We start from the raw sequence: 19,925 nt of genomic DNA on the forward strand, positions 1-19,925 counted from the left end.
CGTCAATCATCGAGACAACAATAATACAGTCACCTCGTCTTGTCCATTCTCTTTCGTATCGAGGTTGTCAACACCATCATCGATCTGACACCAGATCCCCCCTCGCTCGCGCATCGACATCAATCAGTCAAGTAGACGGCAACTGTCTACTCTCGTTTGTTGCCTGGTTCTTCCCTACCCCCGCGCCACCGACTTGCTTGTCCACCGAGTCGACTTTCCTTCCTCATGCAATGAGCCTCTCCGCTCACCTTGTCGAGGCATACGAACAGAAACAACCCCAGCCCCAACCTCTTCCCCTCCATCGACCTCTGACTCCTCTCCAACGACCAGCGCATCTCGCAATCCCTCATCACAGTACACCTCTCCAACGGATGAACAATCGAGCGTTCGGGATGGACCCTAATGAGTCAGCTTGGTTCAGTCAACATGGCGGTTGCGGAGGTGGACCTAACCAGAGCTTCTCGACGCAAATGGGAGGAGTCAGTCAGTGGTCAGAAGAAAGAATTCAGATGTTACAAGCTCGTCTGGCGAAGAAACTGGGACCTGAATACGTGACGACGAGACCTGGACCAGGTGGTGGGCCTAAGCTTAGGTGAGTTTTGTCATACCAGTATGACATTTTTGGCTGATTATCTTGTAGCTATATCGAAGGCTGGAAAGGTAAGCTGGCTTCCGATCAGTCCAACCGACTGTAAGCTGATAATTTTATTCAGTGATCAATCTGGCAAACGAAGTGTTCGGGTTCAATGGATGGTCCTCTTCTATTGTGACCTTGCACACAGACTATGTGTGTAATGCTCGAGACTTCGCAGCTCTGTAGCTGACCCAACAATAGCTTGACGAGAACGCTCAAGGCCGAGTGTCCTGCAACATCACAGCAGTCGTCCGTATCACCCTCCGGGATGGAGCGTTTCACGAAGATGTAGGATGCGGTCAAGGAGAGAATATTAGGGGGAAAGGAGCTGCTCTCGACAAGGTCAGCTACGTAAGCGCTATCGTCATGAAGGATGTAAGCTGACTTTTCATGAAGGCCAAAAAGGAAGCAGTGACAGACGCAACGAAACGTGCTCTGAGAACTTTCGGCAATGTCCTTGGAAACTGCTTGTACGACAAAGACTACACCAAAGCGGTCGCGAAAATGACAGTCCCAGCAGTGAGTGCAAGGTCAGCTGTGATAGTGTACGCAGCTCACTGATGACTGTAATTTACATCATAGGCTAAATTCAATCAAGCCGAACTCGAAAGACGCCCCGAGTTCACCGATGCGGGCGCGAATGCTGGGCCATCTCGTCCTTCTGCAATCCCGCAGCATATGAACAACGCTCCCAAGGCTCCTGTCCCTGCTGCTCAACCTCAACCCATCAGACCGCCAGCTCGCCATACCGCACATGCAGTGCCTGGCACTCCATTGCGCTCATTGTACGACCCTGAGGATGTGTACATGGATGAGAGTTTTGACGCGGAGTTCATGGGTATTCCGAGCGAATCGCTTCTGGAATCGCTAGAGGCTGGTTCTGTTCGACATGTAGGGTACGTCTTGTCCCTCATGTCCATAGACTCGCAGCTGATCCTCTGATAGCAGGGCGCAAAACCATGCCACTCGGTCAGGAGTGATGCCCGAAGCTGGTCTATCAAGATTGCCTGATCTAACCAAAGAACAGCCTGCTTACCAACATCGCCATCGTCCTGATGCTCCGGCTACCTCAGCAGAAAATCGACAAGCTGTACAACAGAGCGCCAGTCGATCCGCTCAGGCTCTTGACGCCGCTAGTCAACCTTCACATCAGCCGAACGAAGTATCGAAGCAACCACTTCCTGCAGCGCTCTCCAAAAATCTGTCACCAACACGTGAAGGGGCAGCCCACAAGCCGAGCAGCGGGTCTACGTCTACTCACAGTACGAGCACGATTGCAGAAGGTCCGGCTAAGCCTAAGCCAATCGGCGGCTTCGCGTTTCCTGGCCCGGTGAGTCTTAGATACTTACACATAATGTGTGCTCTGTACTCAGCTGACATCTAGCAGGCTGGCGGATCTCCAAATGCTAATGCTGCGTCCGCCCGTCGACAAGCAATCGCCTCGGCACTCAATACCGCGGAGTCCCCTATCCGGTCAGAGTCTCCTCGCATCCCGTCGGGAGGCGTGGACTTCGTCGCAGCCAAAGCGACGACCAAATTACGAGCAGAGGGAGTGCAGCTCAAGCTAGATGAGAATGGTACGAACGAGGACGGCATACCTGTGACACTTGGCGGATTCGCAAGTGCCCGAGGCATCAAACGTCACAGCGGTGAACATGAAGCGAGGGGGTGAGTGGAGATGTTCTGTCGTGCAATCTTATGATTGTTTGGACTGACCGAAGAGACATGACTCAACAGGGTCTCGCCGACTAAGCCTTCTGCGGGGGAATCGATTTATCCTACAACTGGTCGCAATGAGCCGCGGAGGGCCCTGGGAGAATTGCCAGTTGGACCACCACAAGACGACTGGGCAAAGCGAAGTCGCATGATATGAAGTAAGCGTGTCAGCGTTCAGTGGCCTAGTGTCGTGTTGTTTTCTCCTCGCGCTGTTCCGGGTTCATGCCGTCTTAACCATGTCTATACTTCATATTCGACATGATGATGCCCCTCGAGCAAGATACTGTATGTGTATGTTATAGCGTATCGCTGCATCCCAAAACAAAGCAAAAGTGATATATTACGGACGGAATGACATTTGGCATTGGTCCTCTGGTCGGGATATCGCTTAAGCGGTCCATACTCGTCTGACGAGCTCGGTAAGACCTGAACAAAGTCGTAAGTTGATGGTCTAGCAGCCTTGAGAGGGGAAGGGGATGACGACAACTCACCGATATCGTTAGTGTTGAACTCGTAGACACCCCAGACACTCAGACCTGTGGCGATTCTCAGAGCCCAGAAAGCGATGGGACCGAGGACGGGGAACTTTCGCTTATGAACGTAGTCGGCGATACATGAGTCGAAACCAATATGAGAGTGGACGATGAGGGAGACAGCGAGGATACCATCCATTATGGGCTGCGATAGGCAGATATCGATAATTGATTGATGAAATGATAGGGGTATGAGCAAGTCGAGAAGTGGGGACACGATGGCATCGAGTGGACGCGAATGGGGATCGGAGCAGAACAGGATTGTACAAGAAGAAGTGAGAGTTGTAAATATTAGAAACTACCATCTTCATCACGAAAGACTCGATATGACCCACGTAGGCACTTCCAGTTGAGACAGCCGCACCAACTGTCATGGGGACCAAAGCAGCAGAGAGGACTCTCTCAAATGCCCAATGGTACGATCCGTGTGACTTGGAGGGTTCGGGGAATGTAGTCGCGTCGTTGACTGTGCCTTTGAGTACGGCTGGAAACGGGTGACAGAGCAATTAGCGTCAATCCATGACTGATTGAGGTGATTGTCTCGTAACGAATGATCGTGGCTTGTTGAGGAAGAATGGACATGACACCGGATCTCCAGATGATCCATCCTCCCGCTTGACACCTTGAAACTATTGACCTCATCTTTCCCTCCTCCTAGGCATTCTCCACAAGCATTCGACTGGCCGATCTCATTTCGGTCCACGCAACCCAATCCAGCCTTCTTTCTTTATATGCCAATCGCAATTTCATGGGTAAAAGAATGACACTCACGTCCTCCGGGAACATACTTGAATCCGGCCGTCTCATCAGCAGCGATCACTGCATCCCGTCTAATGCTCGATGCTCGGATCGCCAATGCTCGAGCTGTAAATACACGTCGAGATGATTAGCATTGCGATAAATCACGCAGACGTCCGATCTTGCTCATGATTATAGTCGCATGATATTCCCACACTTTATGGAGCGGTGGGACAGTATTGGCAAGGTGAATGAGGTGGGGTGCCTCTTGTGCGAGGAAGATGAGTCTCCCGCTTACAGGTGTGTAAACCTCTTCCACCAAGACCCAAACCCAATGTACGGAAAGCTGATCCAGAAGCTGCTGGTCGGATGAAAGACATTGTGCGAATGCGGTTGGTTGGTTGGTTGGATACAATCGAGGTCTTCACGCAGAAGCTACGGTGATACAGGTGTTGGGCAAAGCTGAAGACGAGAGTTGGAGCAGCAAGTGAGCGGGTCGTGACTGACGATGTGTGTAAGGTGTTGAAGTGCGATCTCGTTCGAGGACAGACGACGACGACGAATGAGAAGCGGTTGGTTGGTTGGTTGGTTGGTTGCGGTGCGTTAGTGGCAGTCCATAACGGGACAAATCGGATTTACTTATTTTGGGTGACTGGATTAGGGGGAGATCAACTCGTTGTGTTCCTCAAGCGATCGGATTGGCTGGGATACAACAGTGATTTTCCTAATGACATCTCTGCTTCCACTTGAACCGATCCCGTATCGTCTTGCGGATAGATTTGATCTTCGCGTGTAGCTTGATAGCATCGATATGGTCATGCGTAGAGGCCGCATGATCCTGATGGAGAAGAAGACAACAGGGGCAGGCTAGTTGGACAGGTGTGTTCTTGTGACGATATATATATCAGTGTCTCAGGGAAAATACTGAATTCTTGTTCGTATAACGGTTAGTATACTCGCTTGTCAATGCACTTGGATCGATCCAAGGACCGTTGCGCGGGGGACCAGGGTTCGATTCCCTGACAGGAAGTTTTCTTTTTTGTCATTTCTCTTTTGCTCTCTGGGCCTGATTTCTTTCTGGTTCATGTGTCGATTGCCGCATCTCAGCTCACACATGTCAGTGTTGTTTGGTGCATATTGCAAGAAGGAGACAGGCAACGCGCCTTTCAACTTGCGTGACTTACAGGGAACACAGCAATCCAGACCTCCAAAGCCTTCTGCTTGCCTAACCTCATGTACGTGCCTCGGTCAAGTTGACCTACACTCGACACTAGGCTGTCATTTCCCGTGTCGATGGGTTCCACTCTCTCTCCCAGATACTGTATTGCACGACGTGAATCACGCGTTCGGGAAGGATGCACACAAATACACACGACTGCTGTAACTACTTGCGATTCCAATTACTCCCTCGACCATCGCGCCCGCCCTACCTGCAAGTTCGGACCTCTCAGCCGCCTGGGTGGTCGAGAGCTCGCTCCACTTCGGCCACGCTGAGACTTTAGACACCATGAAAGTCTTTCAAGCCACGTCAGGTCGGGCTGTCCGTCCTGACAGATCCTCACACACAAAACGTCACGAAGCCTTTTCCCTTATACCACGTCCGAGGTCAGAACGAGCAAAAAAGTGTAGAGAAGAGCAAAAAGAACCAAAAAAAAAAAACAGTCTTCCTGTCAGGGAATCGAACCCTGGTCCCCCGCGCAACGGTCCTTGGATCGCTCCAAGTGGATTGACAAGCGAGTATACTAACCGTTATACGAACAAGAATTTGTATATCTGAACGGTGCTTGTATGTGACTATATAGTTGTATACTACACGTAAAACTGAAATCTTCCGAAGTTCTCTATCAGAGTGATCACTACTAACGACCGGACGATGGCAGACGTTCCAAATTGCTGATAAAAACCCTACGTTACAAAGGAGCTCCACCTGGGAAAGGACTGCTGGTCGATCGGCAGCCAATGCATAGTCTTCTTATTCAGGGTGTTCATTACGAATGAATTGGTATCGTTATGCATTTATAAGTTGTGGGGTACCTCCATTTTCATGTTCGGCAAGGGCTTGCTGAAGCCCAGCGGGCCCATTCTACTCCGCCGCTTCCTGCAGCTTCTTCATGATAACCCTCTCCATCCCTCTCATCACTTCCTTCTTGGTCCACAAACTCGTTATGATGTAAACTACATTGCCGAGGGGTCTTGAATGTATCTGGAACGGGGTGAAAGGCGTGAGATCGTCACTTTTTGATGAGACGACTTCCTTTCGAAGCGATGTCAAGAAGTTCAACGCAGCGTGAGAAGAGTAATCTGCCATGAAGTTTGATGAGTACAATATCGTCTTTCCCAATAAAACGGGACTCACCACTCTCGTTGTCCTCTAGTTCTAGCGCAAAAACCGTGCCCATGGCCATACTGCCCTTCACGCCCTTCATCTCGCTCACGCCCTTCACAAACTTCTCGTCCCAGAAAGACCACCTGTCCTCACTGTGACTTTCTACGTCCCACATTTCTTTCTCCTCTTTCCAGCCATCCTTCTCTTCGTAGGCCTCGACAAGTTCCACTGCTCTCAGAGCCACAGAACATCCGATAGGATTGGCAGTGTATGAATGCCCGTGTAACAGCGCGTCGACTTTCTTATCCGAAAGAAACGCTTCGAAGATGGATTTGGTCGCGACTGTGGCAGAAAGCGGGAGTAGACCGCCGGTAAGGATCTTGGCGTAGGCTGAAATATCGGGATTGTGCTTGAGTACGGTCGATGCAGTGTTGTAGCCAAATCGATGCAAACCGGAGAAGACTTCGGGAAGCGATGGTCATTTAGCTTCGAAAAAGTCTCAGACAGAGGATAACCTACCCTCGTCATATATCACTGGAAGACCTTGCCACTCCGCAGCCTCCCGTCCAGGCAGACCCTCCAGTTCGGCCTGGTACGATTTTCCGTGCCACGCTTTCCCACCAAACAAGTCTCCACTCGCCCGGACGACCTCGATTATACAAGCTTGGAAAAGAGGATCAACGAAGACCATGCCACCAGCACCCAGACACGTTGGCTCCATGACCAAAGCACCAAACTGTCTGCCAGCCTTGACCTGTGCCTCAAGCGTCGCTCGAATATGAGATCGGTAATAGTCTGCCAAGGGTGTCGTGGTTCGGGCAGACAAGTCGTAAATCTGCTTAATGGAAGAAAAAGGAAGTGTCCAGCCATCTGGAGTGGACTCAGACTCGTCGCGTAAAGTTTCGGGAAGGGTAGCCCACTCGTCTGGTCCGGTTGTCAAGACAGTCGGCTTGCCGTCAACGAATTGCACCATCGGTGGCGCGAACCAAAGTCCACGGCCCTTGTACCTGTGTGGGGTGTATAAGCACAAAATCACAGACACCAGCTGAGCTTTGTACTCCTCACCAGTCTACAGCTTTGTTGAACGTAGAAGCTTGTGTGGCGTCCATTGCGCCAATCTGGGAGGTCAAGTCAGCCGATATCGTTGCGCACATTGCGGTAGACTCACCGTGTCTCCGTGATAGCTGCCCCGCAGACCTATCACACCGACATCTCCACCCATCTCTCCGTCCCAGCCATATCTTCTACCACTAGCCCTCAATGCCATTTTCAGTGCGACTTCCATCGCAGTACTTCCGTTGTCCGAGTAAAATACCCTATCTGCCCAACCTGCACCAACAGTGGAAATGAGCTTTTCTGCCAACTGCAGAGCAGGAGCGTTAGTACCGCTGGGGAAAAGGACATGACCATATCGTCCCGCTGCTTCGGCTGCTGCGAGCGTCAAAGCTTCGTTCGCGTGACCGTGAGATTGTCTGCCAAGTCATAAGCGTATGAAGGATGGAACGTTTGAGGCTCACTGATGCCAAGGACTCACGTAAACCAACTCGCTGATCCGTCGAAGTATGACTTCAGCAGACTGTCTTCCTGTTCTGGCACAGGAGAGACAGCCAATGCGGCCGATGAGCCAGCTTTCGCGTAGTATGCCGCAAAATTGTCACCGTAAGCCGAATCGACAACCATGACCTCCTCTTTCTTGTTGACCTGCTCCATCAGTCAGCTAGCACTCTCTCTCAGGTACTGATAGCTGACTGACCAGACCATGCTGTGTGAATGGCCACCAAACAGTATTCAGACTTCGCTCTGGCATACCATCCAGTTCCGCTATTCTCTTCCGATGCTCTTCCTCCAACCACTTCGCTGCGTCACCAACTCCGCCGCCCTCATCTCCGCCTACCGTTGTCTCAACGTCTTCATACCATTTCCGTAATCTCACACCGTCTTCCTCTACCGTCCCATACTTCTCAGGCGGGGGTTTGATTGTCCAATATCTGATATTTCGATCTTCAAAGTAGTTTTCTAAGAACGTATGGTTTCGGTAGTAAGGATCGTGCAGACAAAGCACGGCGGAAATGGAGTAGCCACGAATAAGAAGGGATTCGTAGGCCGATATCGTAGTGGATATCCCGCCCAGATGGGGTGATGCGACGAGAATGGACGGGAGACGAAGAGAGCGTAGAAATGTAGATTGGGTATGCGGGGGATGAAGCGCCGGCGAGTGGACACCTGCGAACATTGCAAGGTCAGAGCTGTGGCGGGGTCCATGAATAGCAGGTCGAGCTCACCTCCAGCTGTCTCGACGAAAAGCGCTCCCTCACGTCCATTCAACTCAGTCGCACAGCTAGCAGCGTAGGCTTCGATCCCTCGGACAAGTTGTTCGTTGGTGTCAGGGAAGGGCTATGGAGTAAGAGGTTCAGCCCCTCTTCTCATATACGAGGTAAGCGAACGCACCAAGTCCGGAGCAAGCTTGGCAGCGAGGTGAGGGGACATGGGTTCTCGATATTGAAAGAGGTTGCGCGTTGAGATATACGGTGTGTGAGGGGCGCTGTTTCTCTGGACATAGCTGCGCGTACATTAGTATTGATATACGCTGCAATTGATATTGTCCTTGTGTAGACGTGTCGTCCACTTACGCTACATCCGATTCCTCATCTGGACCCGTGCTGACAGGTTTAAGGTAGAAAACCCTCTTCTCGGGGTGCTTCAGGTGAGCAGCATACCGCGAAGCGGAAGCTCTGACTAGAGCTGTCGTTAGAAGGGTTTTCCCGACCTCGGTGTTGGCTATGCACAGATATCAACTGAATGCCAAGGTCATGAGTGAAGCCATGTCAACTCACCACCGAAGACTTGGTGGATCCGGAGGTTGGGGAAGAGAAGAGGCATTGTGATCGTGAGGAGAGTACCACGCGAGCGACAGACAACGATGTCACCCAGGGTAGACAAGGGCGAGCCGCTATGTGCTCTTGATGAAAGGGTTGCTGCGCTGTCTCTTGCCCACACGCTGTTCTGACGAGTCGGATGATGTCCTACCTGGCCCCCAAAAAAGTCTGGAAATGGGATCATTGGAATTCGGATCAACAGTAGGTGACTGTCACCGATCAGTCGTCACGTGATGTATCCTCTAAAAGGGATGGATCACTTAATGTCGAGCTCTGGTGCGCGCGTTTTGGTGTGTTTGTGGGAAAGCACGACGTCAGAAGAGACACCGACAGACAGATCCGAATATCAATTCATCAACAATCACCCTTCACTCCATCCATCCCATTCCACCCATCCCATTCCATCCATCACTCCATTCTCTCAATTGCACATTGGCCTGGCGTGCGTCGACCGGTTGATGACGAACTGAAACGAGACCATTGCCGATCGACGACTCATATCAAGTGCCAGCGATCCCAGCAACGACAGCAAGTCTCGGATTGAGACTATAAACACGGAATACAATGTCACAAGGGCCACCGCCCGAAGCTCATCGCTCTCACTCCACCACCTCTCTGTCAAGACTCTACCATGGAAGCGGTGCTAACGGTCATGTCAACGGAGATGAAGAGTTGCAAGATCCCAGACTGGACTTCTGTAACTCATTCTGGGGACAAGGGGACAGGGGCTTTGATGTCATCATGGCGAGGTTGAGAGGTGCTGGGAGGACAGTAGATGAGTTGCGGACATTCTGGAAGGAGAGGTGAGTGTGTCAAGCATAGGGGAATCCGCTCGGTTCTCTTAAGGAGGCTCGGTCCAATATATTGATGACCATCTACTCTATCTCACAGAGCTGCAATTGAGGAGGATTACGCAAAACGACTGAACAAACTCTCTCGCTACTCGCTCGGCAAAGACGAGGTCGGAGAGCTTGCCGATTCCTTACAGACTCTGCTCACCGAAACCGCGGCTCAGGGCTCCTATCATGCTTCCTTGGGCAATGAGATACGGCAAACTGTCGAGCAGCCCAGCGCGGAACTGGTGTCCAGGTTGACAAATCTGAAAAAGGGTCTGCAAGGGAGTATCGAGAAAGCTTACAAGAACAAGGGGTTGCAAGAGGGCCATGTGCAAAAGGTGAGCTCATGGCACAGGATAAAAGAACTCTATCACAGTATCACAACCAATTCTGACTTGTGATTGATGTTTAGGCTCGAGAGCGATATGAGCAAGATTGTCTGAAACTCAACTCGTACACGGCCCAATCATCGCTCACACAGGGCAAGGAGCTCGAGAAGCTACAGACAAAGCTTGAACGAGTACGACAGACTATCGGCGCCAACGAGCAAGATTTCAGGCAATTTGTCAGACTTTTGGAGCAGACGCAAGGAAAATGGGAATCAGAGTGGAAGAGCTTCTGCGACGTGAGTCATGAATTGGCGTGCGAAGGACGGCAGCTGACTAGTCTGCAGCATGTGCAAGATTTGGAAGAAGATCGATTGGCGGTAACGAAAGATCTCGTCTGGGTTTACGCGAATGCTGTATCCCAAGTGTGCGTGGAAGATGACAGCGTAGGTCGATTCGTGGTCAGGTTGTCAAGCGTATTGCTGATATCGAGTCCACTAGTCATGTGAGCGTATCCGCGAGAAATTGGAGCAATTTGAGCCTCAGAATGATATGATCAACTTCGTACGGGGCTGGGGAACCGGTGACATGATCCCAGGTTTGTCGGGTACTTTCTCCAACAATCCGTTGTTGCTTACTCCGCTTGCTTAGACCCTCCTCGATTCATTAACTACTCTGCCGGAGAGTCATATCCCACCCAACCAGCTTACCACATCGCACATTTCAACCGTATCTCCAGCCGACCCGCGATGCCCCCTCCTACCCGTCAACCCCCTCAAGACGAGCAGAACGCAGAGGTTGAGCATCAAGTACAGCACAAAGAGGTTGAGCCTCGAGCGGCACAATCAAATGTTGCTCCGGCGAGGTCTAACGGACACGCAGACCCAGGTGTAAAAGGTATCTCGGACGACTTGCAACGGACGACTTTACGAGACGAGCCAGTCAGCTACGAGCCGTCCGCGGAGTCTCAAAAGCCATCTTTCAAGCCTCCATTTGGCGGCGTCGCTATGCCCGGTTTGGCTTCTGCCATCTCGCCGCCACCACCAGAGAATCCTTCCAAGCTTGGATCGATGCCTCCCCCACCCGTACCTCCCACGATGACTATGCCTGAGCCTAGGATCCCTTCCCGACAAGGGCCACCCACCCCGCGAGATGTCAATGACGAAGAAGATCCGATGGCGAAAGCACTTGCGGACCTTCGTCGAGAGCCTCCTCCTCCTGGAAGTGTGCGACGTAATGCCTCTCATCGGCGTCCAGAGTCTGTTGTGTCCGCCTCTGGCTCTACTAGGGGCAGTCAATATGGAGCAGGCATCAAGTCGCCCTCTTCTCCCGCGCCCAATCGCGTGTCTTACCAACAAGGCGTGCCGACGGCTCAGTCTAGGGGTTCCGTTGATATGACACTGTCTCCCCCTCCTGGAGGGCACACTGCGGCTGCACTAGCAAAATCGATGGATGAATTCCGACATCAATCTTCGCGTGGCCCGGACGGCAAACGGCAAAGCGTGAATTATTCCAACTTTGCTGATGATATCGTCGGAAGTCACCCAAGTTCTCGACCCGGTACCCCTAGTGGCGGAGCCCGTGGACCCTCACCCGTGATGATGCAGGCTCCTCGTCAACCTGCTACTCATATCGCCGATGAGGTCCTGTCGCAATACCATCAAGCTTTCCCTGGCGAAAGAAGTGAGCGCAGTCGGTCTAGAGCGGGATCAGTAGTTTCCGGTCATTCGAGGGCCGGTTCGTTCGTAGAGCCAGCACAACGTCCACCCCTATCGCCAGGTGCTACAGCACGAGAAGGCTTTGTTGGGATCGGAGCGGGGGGAGGCAGAAGCCCTAGCCCCCACCCGCCTGCGTTCCGCTCCCCAAGTCCAAGTCCTCATGTGCAGCAAGGTTCTTTGGGCCCCCAAAATCTAGGCATATCCCTCGATGCCCACGGTGGTGTTGCTCAGGACACCATGGCGGAACAATACAGACGGCAGTATCAGCAACAGCAGCAGCAAACATCGCAACAAACTTCTCAACCGCAGGGTCCACCTCCTCAACCTCTATCGTCTTATCCTGGCCAGCGGACTTCACAATACGGGGCGCAACCTCTTCCTCAAGGTCAGCAACAGTATCCTGGAGATCAACGATCATCGGGTTATGGGCAGCAGCCGCCCAGATCTCCTGTGGCAGCCTCACCGGCCGGCATGGCTCCGTCAGTCGGATCGAATCGTCCAACGTCTGGCTACGGTCAACAGCCGCAGCAGGGGCCTGTCGGCTACGGCGGTCAAGTTCAACAGCAAGCTGCCTTTGGGAGAGGACAAGGACCTCAGGCTGCATACCAGCAATATCCTCAGCAAGCGGCTCAGCAACCGCAGCAGCATCCAGGGTATGGTGGTCAACCTCCTTCACAAACAAACTACCAACAACATCCTACTTCTCCCATTGTGGCAGGGTACCAAACGAATGGATACGGTGACGGTCCTTCACCTGTACCTCAGCACCAACAGCAAATGTACACCCAACAGTCTCAATATCAATCACCACCCGCTGCTGCCAACCCATTCGCGAGATCCGCCAGCCCAGCTCCCGCAAATCAATATGCAAGGTCAGCGAGTCCAGCTCCGGCTCCTGCGACGCACCAACAATCATATGGCTACGGAGGAGGCCCGAGCCCTCAGCCGCAAGCTTATAGCGGTGTCAACCGAAGTCCTAGCCCCCAACCTAATCAGCCGCCACCCAACACAGCGCCGACTGGGCAGTGGTCGACGACAGGTCTTCCTGTATTGTTCTGTAAGTCGATAATCCTTGTATGTCTGTGAGCCTTGACGGAGACTAACGATGTCTTGCTTACTACAGACGTCAAAGCGTTGTACGACTATAGCGCTTCATCAGCCGTCGAATTTGACTTCCAAGCAGGTGATATTATCGCGGTGACGAGCACTCCGGAAGACGGATGGTGGTCTGGTGAATTATTGGATGAAGCGAGGAGGATTCCAGGTAGAACTGATTTCCCGAGCAATTTGTAAGTACCGCGAAGGTGCGAGCACATTCTCGTGTCATGGAAGCTGATGATCGCAATATGTCTAGCGTCTGTCTATTTTGACGAGGATGCTCCTTGATGACCAAACACGAGAGTGAAATGATGTGATGGTTATAATGGCAGATAACGGGCTTGATGAAAGGATATGGTAATAAGATTTCTTAGCGTAGTCATGATATCGTAAGGAGCATACATGTATACCCTTGTCCTACGCTTCGATGTGCAAGAATTGCGTAGCATGAGCAGCAACCAGATGAACGTGATGCATGTCATCGGCATGGCTGTTTGCCGTTCAGTTCGCAGATGTATGCGAATGACCTCCACCTGGTCCGAGGAGTGACAATGACGGAATGACCGTTGTTGACAGAGAAGATCTCCAACTCTCTTGATTGACATTGACTTATGCGAAGAAAAAGCTTTTGAGTATCACTGCAAATCAACCCGAGGACGGAGACAAGATGGATGAAGAGGCAGACTTGGCGCTGCTGGTAAGTATCTTTGGAGTATGCCAGACACGCTCCTACGTAGTGAATATTGACTCTAATTGCTTGCTCAACAGGATCAACATTTGCTCAAAACCAACTTGTTAGGTCAACGAATGACCAGTGAGTCCATCGTACTGCAACCTATCACAAATCCTTACCCATCATACACTTCCATCATCTGCATCCTTCTGTTCGTGCTAATCAACTGGACCCGGAGGGAAGGGATGGGATGTACCGAGCTAATGTCCGTTGGCCAAACCGTAGACATCCTCGGACAATTGGATACGCGACTTTCGAGACTTGACAAGACGATAGCGCCGTTGGGCTTGCAGCCTCTGACGCGGAAAGCAGACAGTGAGTAGGACTGGTCAATTCAGACTGGGATAAGCTATACTATGGGTAGAATACTTTTATATTCACCGTCACCATCTTCGGTATCGTTGGCGGTGAGATCCATCAGATGTGCTGTGGTCATCTAGAAGCTCGTCGCCGATCCACAAGGCGAAGATCCACCGAGGCCGACCATGCAAGCTGACTCGCTTCATTCATGCTAGACATCGATGCCATCTTACTTCATCTCAATGGTGGAGTACCCATCCCGACTTCCTCCACCAACAACAACAACAACGCGAACCGTCAACCACCTTCGCTATCATCTCGAACCGCTTCTTCATCTTCCACCACCACAACCAACACTACAACGGTCAAAGGCTATTCAGTCGATCCTTCCACTCCAATATCAGCACTCACCACATCCCATTTCGCCTCCAAACCCCCCTTGGGACAAACACATCTCTTAACACCCATCGCCTCGGCCGCACCGAGCGGCACTGCCTCGCCGGGTGATGAGACCGCGTTGTTGACGAGAGGACCGGATATCACGAGTCTAGGAGAGTACTTTAACGCTTTTGATGGGGTCGTAGGTGATTTAGAGAGGATGTGGAAGGGATTGATAGAAGGCAGAGGAGGGGCGAGAGAAGCGGGCGTCAAAGATCTGGTAAGTTCGCTATTTGCCTGGAAGGTCAAGCTAGGGCGGAGGTTGAGCGCGAGGATAGAGGCGGTAGAGAAGGGAGGGTCGGACGGATTGTCGAGATGTTTGACCCACTGTATGGAGGTGACGAGGCAGGTTCGATTGTCACTATCGCTTCAGAAAGGGTGCTTTCTACTCCGAAAGCAGAGAGGGAGAAGCTGGGAACAATTGAGCGGTTAGAAAGATAGCTAACACATTCATACTTCACTCTACAGAGCAAGCTGGTCGAGATTGGATTCTCAGGCATGGTCCAGCTATTCGTGAAGATCTCACGAGACGGGACAGGCAGAACAGTGGACGTGGACAATCTCCTCAGCAGCGGTGTGTTGCTCTTATCCCATCGCACATTTCGATGTTCAACCAACCTGATGCCGACCGTTTCTAGGCGCTCCTACACCCCCCAACCTCTTCCCACCACTAAACACCCTTCTCCCGCTGACCACGAAGATCGATACTGTCCTCAATCCTCCACCTAACGCCCCGACTCCGAAGACCCAAAGCATCATCCAACCGATATTCGATGAAACAATCCCTAATTTCGCGAGCCTGCGAGGAGATTGGATGTGCAGGAGTATGAGCGGCTTAGTCGCCAGGATCGAAGAGGCTGACGAAGGCGGGATATGGGAGGGTGGTAAAGGGAGAGGTAAAGAGAAAGTGAGAGGTCTGGTAGGATTGTGGGAGAGCGTGATGATCTTGGCAGAGGTACGTCTCGCGTCTAAGGATAACATGTCGCTTCACTGATCATCCTGCGTCTCTCAGGCCGAAACAATGCTCATAACCACCTTGTTCCCTTCTCGTCCTCCACCGTTACTCCTCGCCCACACACTCTCTCAGCCGATCAACCTGCTCGATAAAACCATTGCCCCGACACTTTCTACCATGAAACGAGCTCTTTCTTCACACACCTTCATCGCCTTGGACTTATACTCTTCTCTTAGCTCACTCCAACAACGATGGGATCAAACCATCTCTCATTGTCTCAGCGCCACTTCCACACCATCCACACCTGGAACCAAAGATCTACAAACAGCACTGAATCAACCCGTATCGACCCTCCGAAGTCTGTCACTTCGCTCTTTCCCAGAGCTCTTAGTCGACATTCGATCGGCAAAGACGGACGGCTCGCCGACTTCAAGTATTGGCGAAGTGACTTATTCGACGTTGGATTATCTGGAAACTCTGCCAGAGTATGAAAGGGTGGTCGAGGGCTTGTTAGGCAAGAGCCATTCGGAGAGGAGTTGGTTGATGGGCATGAAAGAGGTTCCTAGTAGTGCGAGAAGTGCGGCAGAGGAGGGTGGTATCGTCAATCTTTTCGTCGGTGAGTTCTCAGTAGAAGCAAGAGAGGCGTTCATAGGACGCAAGAGCTCAATTCCCTGATTCTCATCTCAGCCGACGTACTGGGAACCCTTATGATTCATCTTGATGCCAGAGCGAGGACAATGAGAAGACCCATAGGTCAAGCATTTCTGTTGAACAATTGTGAACTGAACCACCTCTTCTGTTCTAACATAGTTGACCCCTACTGACGAACATTGTTCCTAGTGTCTCATGTCCGAAACACCACAAGCTCTTTCACTTCAGACATCATCGGTCCTGGGGCTGAAGACATGCTGAACAAGGCCTTCCGAGATGCCAAGAAGTAAGTGAGAGCGGTAAGGATCGCTGTAAAACACGACAGGATGGCTGGTCCTAATACTTCTTCCCCTGGACAGCCAATATCTCGCGGAATTTACATCCTTAGTGTCATTGCTCACGTCAACTCAAACGAGTACACCGAGATTCGGAGTTACAGTGCCCTCATCTGAGAAACAACATCTGAAAGATTCGGCTCAGGCCTTCTTCGAGCGGTTAGCAGAATTGGAAGGTGTATGTGGTAATTATCCTTTGAATCGACAAGACGTAGATATGAGAGACAGGGTCGGGCGGGAAGTAGAGGGGATTGTGAGGGGTGGATATGAAGGGTTCTGGGGGAGATGTGCAGGGAAGGGGGTAGAGAAGTGTGAGTCTCTCTTCCTGACGATGGCTGAAAAGCTGGCTGACATTCCCGATGTCTTCTCATTTTCAGATCTGAGAGGATCTCCCGACGACGTGACCAGAAGGGTTCAGGCCATGTTCAGGTGATGGGGGAGCTGGTAGCCTGTGCAAGGAACTTTCACGAGTCGTGCAGGGGAGGAGATACTATCCCGCCCCGTTGAAGCATTCATGCTATCGTTTAACGATGCATGGTTGGTAACATGCACTGAAAGAAATTGTAGTCAAAGCAAAGTGCAACCTGATCACGAGCAGTAGCGAACAAGTTGATTCCGTCTCGGAGGTGTCTTTAACCGGGGAATGTTGACGTGAACGCGCAAGCTGTGATTGCCATTATTCCACACGACTCTTTGACGTTGATCTATGAATCATCGACAAGAGAGACACAGTATCAACGACACAACTCGGAATGTCCAAGCAGAAGGACGTACAACATCTGGCGTATGTTGATATCCAAGTAAGTGTCTCCTTGCGGCTTTGCCTCTAAGCACCTTCGCACCGGCGAGCTTGTCCCCTCTCACTCCGTCGATCACCGGCATATGCAGAATCGTCAATCTCAGTCCCCTGTCAAATTTCCGTCGGCTATGTGATGGTCACTGATTCTTCCTTCGACTATCGCTTCTCACCCTTAGCATGACGCTCTGGCCGTATTTGATGATGTTGAACAAGGGGTGGTGTTGAGAGAAGATATATGGATATCAGGTGTGAGTTCCTTCCTTACCCGCTCCTCGGCTCATAGTTCAAGAGGTTGGCTATCTACACCATCATGTCGACGACGTTTTCTGATTATCTGCGCTACAGTACAAGGCCGGTTCCACATCGGTCCATGGCAAAGCGAGAGTAGACTTCCAAGAGGGTGGAGGATCGACTCTGACATCTAGAGAAGGGGTGGAAGTGGACAGAATATCAAAGGTGTGTAGATCTCGCATCGACAATGGGCATACCGTCAAGGTTCGAAATGCGAAGCGTTCGGAAATATGTTGGAGCTGATCGACCTTTCGTCATTTTCTTAGACCAACTTCGTGGTCTCTGTCCCGAAATTGGGTGTAAGAAATGTCCCGTTGAAGTTCCCAAAGCATGTGATACATCCCCCTTACAAGAAGTCTTCGCCATTAGATGTGAGTGATGTCACGATCCCTTTTTGATGTATGCTACCTGTCCTATCCTGGTATCGCTCGTCTGCCCTACACCCTACTTGACAGATGCTGCATGACAACCAGCTTGCGGGTCTCCACCGCCATGGGCTTTGCCCGTTGGAAGTCGACGCTGACTGCCATAGGACCTGTCACAGCCCCCACTCCAGATCAATTCCCTGTCGCTCAATCCCAAATCAGCCCATATAGTCCTTGGTGGACCCGACGGATACGCCATCATCGTCCCCACGTCGTCTGACTCGAACGTAGAGAAAGATTCGGTCCGTCTCAAAGGACACGTAGGCGATGTGAGGGATGTCAAATGGTTCCCGAGTGGAGAGGTGAGTTCCCATCCACGTTCCGGACATACAAGCACGAAGAAGCTCATTAGTGATATATGGTCGTTGTGGGATAGGTGATATTGACAGCTTCTTCGGATCTTTCATTACGAGTATTCGGCAGAGACGGTATAAACCCTCGGACTTTCAAGGGACACACTCGAGCAATAACATCGACGGCCATCCTCGGAGTTGGAAAACAGATCGTCTCAGGTAGCAAAGATGGGACTATCAGATTGTGGGATGTAGGGAGAGGTACCGAGGTGAAGAAATGGATCGTAGAAGGGAAGAAAGGTGTAGAAGCGGTGGTGATTGTTGAAGATGAGGAAGGACTGAGAGCATTGGGATTACACAATCAAGAGAGAGCTATGCTGGTCGGTACGCACGAAAGGATTTGGGTACAGCCTTTCGAGGGGGAAGGTTGGTGGGCGTCAGAATCAGAAGAAGAAGGTCATATGGTCTGCTTGGCATATGATGCGGAGAGCGGGACCGTCGTCACGGGACATACGAACGGTGTGAGTGCCATTCAAGATATTACGACTCTTTCAAAAGACGCAGAAATAAAATCAATCACGAGAATACGGCGGAACCATTCACCCATATACAGTCTGGCTTTCGGTCTTTCAGCAACACACGAAGAAGGTTCAGGAGCGAGAGAAGGGAGAGTGGATCTGTATGCAGGCACAGCAGCGGGGTTGCCTTGTCATCTCACACTTGGAAAGGATGCAGAAGGGGGGTATGTAGCGAAGGTAGAAGAGGAAGTAGCAGGATGGGAAGCGGTTGGGGTGGAATGTTTCGCAGTAGGGAAGGATGGAGTGTGGTGTGCTGGTGGCGAAGGCGGATTGAGGCGATATTGAGGCTTACTTCGAGGTCACTTGATGCAGTATTGCACAGCATAGCACTGATGTATTGCTGACCACGGGAGAGAGAGTGTCTATGTAAAGATGGCATCGTATCGTACAATGGTATAACTTCGGCTGAGTAAAGCGAGAGAGGGGCGCAAGGATTATCGATCCCGTGAGAGAGCTGCAGGAGAGGTCAATTGTGTGTCAGCTTGTTCAAGAAAGAAAGGTGAGGGATCGGACAACGGATTGGTAGGGGCACAGGTCGAGTAGGCGAGCAGACGAGGAAGAGAAAGGAGAACTTGGGAATTTTACGAACGGTTGTACATTAACAGCTTCTCGATAAGGTCGACTGAGAAATAATGTTAGTCAGCATGTCGAGATGGCAGCGCGTCCAGTTTAGCTCACCATGTGTGAGAACCATTCGTCGACAACAGTATCGTTTTCTGCAACGTGTCTTGTCAGCTCGAATCGTCCGGGACTGGAAGCGAGTTGCCTGGATCTCGCTATGACTGTACAGTCGACCAGTAGCTTACAGTTGCAAAGTATCAAGAGCATCTCTGCAGTGCGACATATCTATCAGCGTGAATCCCCATCACCAGCTCCATCCAGTGCGATTGCAATGCGGTCGCTCACCCTTCATCCACATCGGCTGCGAGTAGTTCGAGGTAGCTGTCCCAGAGGTTACCGATGACCTTGCCGCATGAGAAACATCGAACGGGGATGATCTGTGACGTTGAAACCAGCGTCAATACATGTCTATCCACCCATCATATATCCACTGACCATATCGAGCTTGTCCTATACTGAGATGTCGGAGTGATTTTGACGAGGAAGAGAGATGATGAGGATTATGTGTGTACAACTGAAAAGAGTTGGAAATAATCAAAGTGATCAGCTCAGCGAGGAAGATCAAGAGACAAACGGGATCAATTCCTCCCTCCATCTAAATCCACGTCATGACTCGTCTCGTTATCAATCCTCTGGTTATTGAGCGACAACACGCGCGTCAGTCTTCGAGCGTGTTTTCTTTCTTTTCCCGTTCTCTCCTTTGCT

At 51.3% G+C, this 19,925-nt stretch overlaps 6 protein-coding genes across 6 annotated transcripts; 4 read left to right on the forward strand and 2 right to left on the reverse strand.

The window, feature by feature from the left end:
• Positions 1 to 230: 230 nt before the first annotated feature.
• IAR55_000571 (uncharacterized protein) lies at positions 231 to 2,507 on the forward strand (the record flags this gene model as incomplete). The annotated part of the gene is made up of 9 exons (XM_066943705.1): positions 231 to 592; positions 641 to 660; positions 714 to 787; positions 836 to 976; positions 1,031 to 1,153; positions 1,217 to 1,530; positions 1,583 to 1,964; positions 2,022 to 2,302; positions 2,372 to 2,507. The coding sequence occupies 9 exons, from the start codon at positions 231 to 233 to the stop codon at positions 2,505 to 2,507; spliced, it is 1,833 nt and encodes a 610-aa protein (XP_066806247.1).
• A 231-nt stretch (positions 2,508 to 2,738) lies between these two features.
• Positions 2,739 to 4,001, reverse strand: IAR55_000572 (uncharacterized protein; the record flags this gene model as incomplete). The annotated part of the gene is made up of 5 exons (XM_066943706.1): positions 2,739 to 2,776; positions 2,842 to 3,028; positions 3,219 to 3,367; positions 3,655 to 3,747; positions 3,920 to 4,001. The coding sequence occupies 5 exons, from the start codon at positions 3,999 to 4,001 to the stop codon at positions 2,739 to 2,741; spliced, it is 549 nt and encodes a 182-aa protein (XP_066806248.1).
• Positions 4,002 to 5,704: 1,703 nt separating this feature from the next.
• IAR55_000573 (dethiobiotin synthase) lies at positions 5,705 to 8,827 on the reverse strand (the record flags this gene model as incomplete). The annotated part of the gene is made up of 11 exons (XM_066943707.1): positions 5,705 to 5,922; positions 5,978 to 6,409; positions 6,467 to 6,954; positions 7,013 to 7,065; positions 7,116 to 7,419; positions 7,482 to 7,648; positions 7,701 to 8,170; positions 8,230 to 8,341; positions 8,396 to 8,507; positions 8,578 to 8,725; positions 8,782 to 8,827. 11 exons carry the CDS (start codon positions 8,825 to 8,827, stop codon positions 5,705 to 5,707), a joined length of 2,550 nt encoding a protein of 849 aa, XP_066806249.1.
• Positions 8,828 to 9,387: 560 nt separating this feature from the next.
• Positions 9,388 to 12,996, forward strand: IAR55_000574 (uncharacterized protein; the record flags this gene model as incomplete). Its single annotated transcript, XM_066943708.1, has 7 exons — positions 9,388 to 9,626; positions 9,715 to 9,997; positions 10,072 to 10,284; positions 10,333 to 10,431; positions 10,487 to 10,583; positions 10,637 to 12,760; positions 12,827 to 12,996. 7 exons carry the CDS (start codon positions 9,388 to 9,390, stop codon positions 12,994 to 12,996), a joined length of 3,225 nt encoding a protein of 1,074 aa, XP_066806250.1.
• Positions 12,997 to 13,468: 472 nt separating this feature from the next.
• Positions 13,469 to 16,646, forward strand: IAR55_000575 (uncharacterized protein; the record flags this gene model as incomplete). Its single annotated transcript, XM_066943709.1, has 11 exons — positions 13,469 to 13,498; positions 13,570 to 13,615; positions 13,760 to 13,849; positions 14,050 to 14,492; positions 14,741 to 14,846; positions 14,911 to 15,227; positions 15,285 to 15,843; positions 15,915 to 16,004; positions 16,068 to 16,164; positions 16,238 to 16,524; positions 16,591 to 16,646. The coding sequence occupies 11 exons, from the start codon at positions 13,469 to 13,471 to the stop codon at positions 16,644 to 16,646; spliced, it is 2,121 nt and encodes a 706-aa protein (XP_066806251.1).
• A 319-nt stretch (positions 16,647 to 16,965) lies between these two features.
• Positions 16,966 to 18,884, forward strand: IAR55_000576 (uncharacterized protein; the record flags this gene model as incomplete). Its single annotated transcript, XM_066943710.1, has 6 exons — positions 16,966 to 17,013; positions 17,189 to 17,260; positions 17,358 to 17,468; positions 17,570 to 17,674; positions 17,848 to 18,030; positions 18,105 to 18,884. 6 exons carry the CDS (start codon positions 16,966 to 16,968, stop codon positions 18,882 to 18,884), a joined length of 1,299 nt encoding a protein of 432 aa, XP_066806252.1.
• Positions 18,885 to 19,925: the final 1,041 nt, after the last annotated feature.

Source organism: Kwoniella newhampshirensis, chromosome 1, assembly GCF_039105145.1.
Source record: "Kwoniella newhampshirensis strain CBS 13917 chromosome 1, whole genome shotgun sequence".
Lineage (NCBI taxonomy): Eukaryota > Fungi > Basidiomycota > Tremellomycetes > Tremellales > Cryptococcaceae > Kwoniella > Kwoniella newhampshirensis.